Consider the following 8,959-nt stretch of genomic DNA (forward strand, 5'->3'; position numbering starts at 1 on the left):
ATTGTGAGAGTTTCTCACCTTATATTGACATGGATATTGATTGTGTATGCAACCACATCAACTCTCTCCCTGTCTCTCTGTTTTCATTACCTTTTGCAGTGAGGCGATCCTCCGTAGACAGGGTCAGGTGGACAAACAATACGCTGGACTGAAGGAGCTGGCCGAGGACCGCAGGAAGAAGCTGGACCATACTTATCATCACTTCCTGCTCAGCCGCGAGGTGGAGGACCTGATGCAGTGGATCGCCGAGCGCGATGTCATCGCCTCCTCGCAGGAAATGGGACAGGACCTCGACCACGTCTCTGTATGCCCTCCACCCTCTTTACCTTTGTACTTTAACCAAATGTACATTCATACATAGAACACTGTTTAAAGAAGCGCATTTCACTATTCCATATCTTGCATGGTCCAGAATATAGTGATCGGCTAAATGTGTATGTCGATGAATAGTTTGTATTCATAGAGCAAAATTTTGTTCTCTTGTCATTTCACAATTTGTGATAAATACAAACATTGACACCTCTTCTTTAAGAGGAAAACATGAATTAAGAGTATAGTATCTTCTGTTCAGTATCATCCCATCACTGTTTACTATAATGGGGTGTGTTTCCCAAAACCATAGTTGCTAACCTGTTAGCAACTTAGTTGGTTGGCAATGGGAAATTGCATTGCAACCAACAAAGTTGCTAAGTTAGTTTGCAACTATGCTTTTGGGAAACACGCCCATGTATGTTTGCACCAGTACATTTCTTATTGTTTCATCATGATTGTTCTACTACCTTTAGATCCTGCGGGATAAGTTCAGGGACTTTGCTCGGGAGACAGGTACCATGGGTCAGGACCGCGTGGACTCGGTCAACCAGATCATCGACCAGCTGATCGAGGGCGGACACACGGAGGCCGCCGCGCTGGCCGAGTGGAAGGACAATGTCAACGAGAGCTGGGCTGACCTGCTGGAACTCATTGACACTCGGGCGCAGCTCCTCACGGCCTCCTACGACCTGCTCAAGTATGTCTGACTATCTGACATAAATAACAATAACTGATAAATAACAAACATCCACTGTGGTGCAAATGTTATTTGCAACTTAATTGTTCATATCACATCACATTGTGATTGCCATTAGTGTATAGAAGGTAGTATATGGAATGTACATAGTATACTTTGAACATGACCAAATGTGTCACTGAATGTGGCTGTGCAGAAAGAAAATGGATCATCATATAAACTGTGTTGTAAAAGTGAATCTACACTTTATGAACAGTCACAAAACTCTGTGACACTAATAGCTGTATCATTTACAGGTCATTATGTTTTATCTATTGTCATTAACTTTTAATTCTCACTCATCTGTTTTTCCAATCATGTTCCCTTGCCAAAATATATGGTTTGTCATAAGTGTAGATTTATTTAGTCAATTTCCTCCAGTCTTTTTAGTAGCTCTGAAAATTGTTCCAAATGAATCCCCCTTCAGGGAGAGCAGTGATGTTGTGGTCCAAATGTGTTGTCTGCCGCTGTCAATATTTGTGTTTGATACCGCATGCTTGTGTATGGATCACTGGTCATGTAATATGTTGTCATGTCTGCTGTTAGGTACTTTTACGATGGTAAGGAGCTGGTGGCTCAGATCCAGGAGAAGCAGAACAATATTCCTGAGGATGTGGGAGAGGACTTCAGCAAGGCCGAGTCCTTCCACCGCATGCATGCTGCCTTCGAGAGGGACATCAGTACACTGGGCAAACAGGTATACCCCTGACCACACCACACTGGTTCACAGGTTTCTCTCTACAGTCTCAAGCTAGGTTAGGCTGTAAGGTGATTGTCAAAGAAGGAATGCTACTCAATACACAAAAAACAACAGTCTTATCCATTTTCATTTTCAATTTAAGCGGAATTGTATTTGCAAGTGAATATTGTTTCTCTCTGGTTAAAAATAGATCTGAACTATTTTCACTTTAATATTACAAATAAAGAAAATTTTAATACAAACAAAAGGCATTTATTGTAAATAAAGTAAAGATTTAATATTAAATACATTTTTATATTATTATATGAATTAAAAATCAATCAGGTATATAAAGTGACTAATGACAATAATAAATGCTAATAAACCATCCCTCTTGTTCCATCTCTTACCCTTTACTCTCCCCCACTAGGTCCAGCAGTTCCAGGAGACCGCCGCTAGGCTGCACGCCCAGTATGCAGGCGACCAGGCCACAGCCATCCAGGCCACGGAGAAGGAGGTGATGGAGGCCTGGAAGGGCCTGCTGGACGCCTGTGACGGCCGGCGCGCCCAACTGGTGGACACGGCAGACAAGTTCCGCTTCTTCACCATGGTCAGGGACCTGATGGCCTGGATGGAGAGCATCATCCAGCAGATCGAGACCCAGGAGAAGCCCAGGTGAGAGGGAGAGATCTGTCTGAGAGGAGGGGGACAGGGATGGATGTTTTTATGGGGATGAATCTGGGTCCATGTCACAGGTAGTGGGGAGGATTGTAATGTCTGTGATTATGTTTTTTGTGATAACAGTGTCAATACTGATGTCATGAACCCTATAAGACTATATTTTCTGTTTTGACCCACCCTTTGACTCACTTCTGGTCCCATCTTCTCTTCTCTTCTCTTCTCTTCTCTTCTCTTCTCTTCTCTTCTCTTCTCTTCTCTTCTCTTCTCCTCTCCTCTCTTCTCTTCTCTTCTCTTCTCTTCTTTTCTCTTCTCTTCTATTCTCTGTTTTCTCTTCTCAGGGATGTGTCCTCTGTAGAGCTCCTGATGAAGTACCACCAGGGTATCCGTGCCGAAATGGAAACTCGGGTGCCAAAGTTCACAGAATGTGCCGACCTTGGCCGGGCGCTGTTAGCTCGCAACCACCGTGACTCAGCTGAGGTGAGGGGTCAGAGTCGGTCAAAGGCTGGCGCACGGCATGGCATGTAAAAACATCGCTGTGGCCTTACAATCTGTCAGTGAACAATTTAGAAAACACACCATCATCAACAACCCCATGCCACTGTAGTTATGCCTTAGTCCAGCTCAGGAAGTTGTCCCCTTCATTGGCAAGTTCAGTTTAGTTGTACATGTAACATGGCCATGCTATGCTATATATTGCAGCAGAATTGATGTGAGCATGGCAAGGACCCATCAGAGCTACAGTCAGCACTATTATAATTTCCATATATTATATAACAACTATGTTGTTTTGTATTTATGTGTCGCTTTGGACAAAGGTGTCTGCCAAATCCATAACCATAACCATATAATAGTCAACTACTGCACAGTAGTGCATTCCCTTCCTAATTCCTGTCATGTGTGCCTGTGTGCTGGAATAGCTTGTTTAAAAACAGAAAGTTCCATGAACTCTCACCCCCAACCCCCCACCCTAGCTATTTCTGAACTCTGGCAGGCTGGTGTCCTCACATTGTCCATTGTGACCAGAAAGGTTCTGTAACCTCGACTAGACTAGACAACTTTGCCATGTTATGCTGCAGGAGTTATGCTTATGTTATGTTATGCTGTTGCTCTGTCTCCGCTCTCTGTTAAGACACACGTTCATTTCTCGTCTCAGATCAAAGAGAAGCTAATGCAGATGATGGAGAAGAAGAAAGAGATGATGCTCAAGTGGGACGACCGATGGGATTGGCTCAGATTATGTGAGATCAATACTTTTAATCCCATCCATACACATTCACACACAGGCCCCTTTCAGAATTCACGTACAGAAGCCCTTTAATATAAGAACACACACACACAGACACACACAGTCACACACACACACACACATACACACACACACACACACACACACACATTCAAACACTTTTCTGAATACAGGGCTGAACAATAGTCTGGTAGTCTGAGGGCCACTAAAAACTTAATTTCAGTGGCTTGAATTGACCTTCAAAAAGATCTCCTGTCTCCTCCACACCTGTTTCATGGCCCGTGTTGTGTGTGTGATGTCCCACAGTGTTGGAGGTGTGCCAGTTTGCACGTGACGCGTCGGTGGCGGAGGCCTGGCTGGTGGCCCAGGAGCCTTACGTGGCCAGCAGGGACCTGGGCCTCACCGTGGACGAGGTGGAGAAGCTGCTCAAGAGGCACGAGGCCTTCGAGAAGTCCACTGCTGCCTGGGAGGAGCGCTTCTCAGCTCTGGAGCGTCTCACCACGGTAAGGAGGGCCAGTGTGTGTGTGTGTGTGTGTGTGTGTGTGTGTGTGTTTGTTTGATATTGATACATGTGGAATGCACACTGTCTGACTGAAATGCATAAAATCAAATAAAGCATCAACTGTGTGGGTGTGTGTGTTTGTAAACATTACATCTACTCTTTGAAATGCATGAAATACCAGTTTAAATATTAAATGTCTGTGCGTTTGTGTGTGTGTGTGTGCGTGCCTGTTGATGTGTGTTTGAGAGTCTGTGAGAGTGCATTGTGTGAAATATTTATTGGTAACAGGCCGGCCTCTTTGTCTCTCCCCCTCTGTCAGCTTGAATTGTTGGAAATTAGGAAGCAGCAACAGGAGATGCAACAGTACATGACAGATGAAGATAAAGATACCAGGTAAGTCTCTCTTTCACAAACACACACAGAAACATGCATACACACACACACACACACACACACACACACACACACACAGAAACACTAACACCAACATACTGTATATTACCCTCCTTATAAACTGGTTTTCCCTGTCAGCAGGAGAGAAGACACAGGATTTGTGGAGGATTCCTCCCAGCTTTATACAATAGAAGAGCAGTCAATGGTAAGAACTGTTGGCACACCTTGTCTGTAGCCCTGCATGTTTTATTGTATTGGCATGATTTCAGAGCAGGGTTTCTGCTATATTATCAATTTTATCTGCTCATTACATTACATAAATAATTACAAGGAAACGTATAATCAGTGTTATCAAGTTTTTTAATTAGATGATATTAATCTAAATATCCGTCTGCATGTTTTATATACCGGTATATATATCTATATGTGTGTGTGTGTGTGTGTGTGTGTGTGTGTGTGTGTGTGTGTGTGTGTGTGTGTGTGAATGTGTGTGTTTATAGTCTGCCTCAGCTGCAGTGGAGCCAACCTCAGGTCACACAGAGGGCACCGTGGGCGACTCCACCGTGCCCATCGTCTCGGAGATGCACGAGAGCGCCTCCATCGAGCTGGACCCATCCGTGTCCAGCCAGGTCGCTAGCAGAGAGCCCGAGAAGGCCCAGACGCTACCGGCAGAACCGCCCCGAACACAGGCCGTCATCTTAGAGGGCACCTTGACACGCAAGCACGAGCTGGAGCCAGCGGGCAAGAAGGCTTCCAACAGGTTTGTTTCTGTTGTTCGGTCATTAAACTCTGTGCATTCTTAATAGTTGTTTTGGTTGCATTGTTTTATGCCATAATCTAATTAATCACTGCTAAAAAAGAAAGGAAATAAATATAATACATTATTTACCTTCATAGCCAGGAAGTTTAAGAAATGTGCAACAGCAGAGGTGCTTCAAACATTTTGTGTCATAGGATATTTGTACACTCTCATTTGTTTATTGTGGATCAGAAATATGCATTATAACCGTGTAGTCGTGGCCTACTGGTTAGCGCTTCAGACTTGTATCCGGAGGGTTGCCGGTTCGAACCAGTAGGAAGCGGCTGAAGTGCCCTTGAGCAAGGCACCTAACCCCTCACTGCTCCCCGAGCGCCACTGTTGTAGCAGGCAGCTCACTGCGTCGGGATTAGTGTGTGCTTCACCTCACTGTGTGCTTTCACTGAGTGTGTTTCATTAATTCACGGATTGGGATAAATGCAGAGACCAAATTTCCCTCACGGGATCAAAAGAGTATATAAACTTATACTTATACTTTTTTATTCATTCATTCATTCATTCATTCATTCATTCATTCATTTTCTTTTGCTTTTCTATTGTCCTCTCAGGTCCTGGAACAACCTGTACTGTGTGCTGAAGCCAGGACAGCTTTCTTTCTACAAAGATGCCAAGAGCTTTGGTCATGGTGTCACATACCACGGTGAAGACCCCATGCTGCTCAGCAACGCTTCCTGTGAGATTCTGAGCAACTACAAGAAGAAGAAGCAGGTCTTCAAGCTACGGTAAGAAGCATTTGTGTCTAGCAGAAAGACAACTCTTAACTACAATATCTGATTGTGTACCGTGGATTGTGGATTTTTCTGTTTGTGGACAATAACATTTGACATTTGCTCTGTTCTCTCCTGCTTCTTCCCTGATCTTCTTACTTACTTCTTCATATTTTCTACTGTATTGAACAGGCTGGGAGATGGCAGTGAGTATCTGTTCCAGTGTAAAGATGAGGTAAGTTCAGCCAACTAATTCATTAATGACCTCATAAATTACATAAAACACCGTTCAATCAGTGTCTGTTAAAACATGCAGCAGATAGCTTGCCCTCCACTTTTGAGAAAGCTTGTGTGAGAGCTCTTGAACCTCCTCTTTAACCATCCCTGCTCCCTCTGTCCCCATCCAATGTAGGATGAGCTCCAGAAATGGACCCAGTCTGTGGGGACAGCCACCCTGTCCCTGGTGGAGGAGGAGGCCCCTGGGCCCTCAGGGTCCACCAGGGCCCGCAGCCTGCCCCCTCCCTCCTCATCCACCATCCCCGAGGCCTCCTCCGCCAAGAAGGACAAGGAGAAGAGGTTCAGTCTCTTCACCAAGAAGAAGTGAGCAAGTGAGGCGGGGGCCATCGTCACAGACAGACACAGATAGAGCACCAGAGTAGAGGGTGCTTTTCTGGCCAGGGATCGGGTTCAGATGAACTACCCGTCAGTGGAATATGAGATGATTTTTTTTCCTATTTGTCTAACTATATTTTATTTTTACATTATAATAATTTGTAAGGATTATCCATATTAGGTAATGTTCCTGATATTTCAGTGACAATACAACACTGCTGCCTGTATTTAAGCCTGTGAGCACTGACCTTTTGTGTTTGTTTTGTTTCGTTTCTTCGCTTGTTTGATTGTTTTTTATTTCTTTTTTACTTTTTTTTCTCCTTTTGGGCACAACCCAAATTCACTTTGTTACCAAGTACAACACACATGCACAGGAATGCTCTGCCCACTCACCTTCAACCAAAGATTATTTATAATATTTGCTTTTTGTTTTCCTCTTCCTCTTCTAGGGCATGTTTTTAGTATATACTTGTAACCTTGTATTTTAAAGCCTTGTCAAAGAGTGGTGTTTCTTAATCTGCCTTATAATCCACAAAGAAATGGTTGTGAACAGTAATACTGTGCTTCTCTGCATCCGGAGGACTTGAGCTCTGATTATCATTGATTCTCTTTATTGGGCTAGGATATAGAAGGTGTAGTCTTTTCAATGCTGTTTCGCCAACAGGTGATGTTGTTGTGAGTGGAAATCACTGTACAGTACTGTATAGTCATAAAGCACAACAGGGACACCGATTACGAAGGCAGATATGCAGTAGAGCCACTCAAAGCATACAGTATGTTCATGTCTGTTTGCTCTCAAGTCCAGGCAACAGGGAACAAGGATCTTACCCGGAATTACGCAAATTATATGTTTTCCAAATGTTGAGATTTAATATGAACAATATGTTAGATATAGAAACAAGCTAAAACACAGTAATACTAAATGTGTTGTACAAAAGCTAGAATTATAACCAAATTGTTCTCACGAACTTTGTATTAAACCTTGCATATCATGCATATACCTATGTTTTTTTTTATCTAACCATCTAATGCATGACTGAGTTTATTTACTGAATATGACTATGGTGCTATGATCTGGCAATATGTCCATCTTGAAATCTCAGGCTTGTCTGTCAGCCTCTTGAAAGGACCTGATGCTGTCCTGCATAATCTGGCAGCAAATCTATGCATGGGTGTCCAAACAACTGTCTCACATCCAGTACATACCACTCCGCCTGGGAACAGGAACGCAGTCAGCTGAAAGACAGGAAGAGAGGAGAAAGCGAGAGAGAGAGAGAGTAAATAGTTAGAAATCAGGACAAGCTAGGATGATCCCCATGGGTCAGTTAAACGGAGAGCTGCTGTTCCATACCAGCTGCACAACAGTGGCCTGGACACGGAAAGAATATGAGTTGAAAAATGAATGTACAGTATGAGGGAGGGACAGGAAGTGATGCGAAGGCCAATCAGGATGTTGCTACAAGGTGCCAAAGACTGATAGAAAAAGAAAGGTGTAGCCTACTTTTAGAACTCCCTCATAAAAATTAGGGTCCATGTGGACTGTTTTTTTAGTTCTTATAGGGGACTAGATAAACTCATCATTAATACCTTTATGAATACCATGCTATTACAGAAATGTTTAATTAGAATTAAGATAATTTATACCCTACATGAAAAGATCAAAGCTGTATTTTTTCCCCCTGGTTGAGAGCTTCTCATCCCATTAATAACTTCAGACTATTTCACATTATTCCAAATAGTATGTCCAGACACACATTTATAATGTTCTGCATCCTCACTTTTTTCTGTCTTGTGTCAATCAGGATTCATGAACTGCAACCAGTGTGGGCGGGAAAGTTTATCTGTGTATCTGTCTGGTTGACTGGTCAGTATAAATAATATCTTCAGGAATCCCTGAGATGATAATTTAATAGCAAGTCTATAGGAGCAAAACTAGTTGACCACCTCTTTTGCTTACCTTATTAACATATTGATGTGTTTTTAAAGATGAGATTAATTCTGAAAGACAAAACAAGTCTTCATGCAGTCATGTTATATTTTATCAAATTGATTTACTTTTTCTCTGCAGCTTTAACTTTTTGTACAGAACTCTTCAGGACAAACCATTCATTGTTTGTTTATTCTCACCTCATTTCTTCCATTCTTTTCATCAGCAATTTCTACTCTGAAGCCATGTTTTTAATATTTAAAAAAGAGATGCTAAAAGCACAGGGTCATAGTACAGGAGGAAAGCAGGTCCTGGGAATTATCTAATAAACAATCTGGAGAAGAAAC

The 8,959-nt window shown here is 42.8% G+C and overlaps 1 protein-coding gene across 4 annotated transcripts in view; it reads left to right on the forward strand.

The window, feature by feature from the left end:
- The window catches only part of sptb (spectrin, beta, erythrocytic), a 38,907-nt gene extending 31,226 nt beyond the window's left edge, over positions 1-7,681 (forward strand). For 2 of the 4 annotated variants that reach the window (XM_042071484.1, XM_042071487.1), the window contains 13 exons: positions 100-304; positions 786-1,009; positions 1,595-1,745; positions 2,158-2,402; positions 2,747-2,885; positions 3,562-3,646; positions 3,961-4,157; positions 4,476-4,549; positions 4,688-4,754; positions 5,050-5,309; positions 5,915-6,088; positions 6,266-6,308; positions 6,486-7,681. In XM_042071484.1, the coding sequence (XP_041927418.1) occupies positions 100-304; positions 786-1,009; positions 1,595-1,745; positions 2,158-2,402; positions 2,747-2,885; positions 3,562-3,646; positions 3,961-4,157; positions 4,476-4,549; positions 4,688-4,754; positions 5,050-5,309; positions 5,915-6,088; positions 6,266-6,308; positions 6,486-6,677 (2,056 nt within the window). In that variant the 3' untranslated portion in view covers positions 6,678-7,681. The remainder of the gene's footprint in view (positions 1-99; positions 305-785; positions 1,010-1,594; positions 1,746-2,157; positions 2,403-2,746; positions 2,886-3,561; positions 3,647-3,960; positions 4,158-4,475; positions 4,550-4,687; positions 4,755-5,049; positions 5,310-5,914; positions 6,089-6,265; positions 6,309-6,485) is intronic. The other 2 variants (XM_042071485.1, XM_042071486.1) reach the window with 1 other exon arrangement.
- The last annotated feature ends 1,278 nt before the right edge of the window (positions 7,682-8,959 follow it).

Source organism: Alosa sapidissima, chromosome 19 (genome assembly GCF_018492685.1).
Source record: "Alosa sapidissima isolate fAloSap1 chromosome 19, fAloSap1.pri, whole genome shotgun sequence".
NCBI lineage: Eukaryota > Metazoa > Chordata > Actinopteri > Clupeiformes > Clupeidae > Alosa > Alosa sapidissima.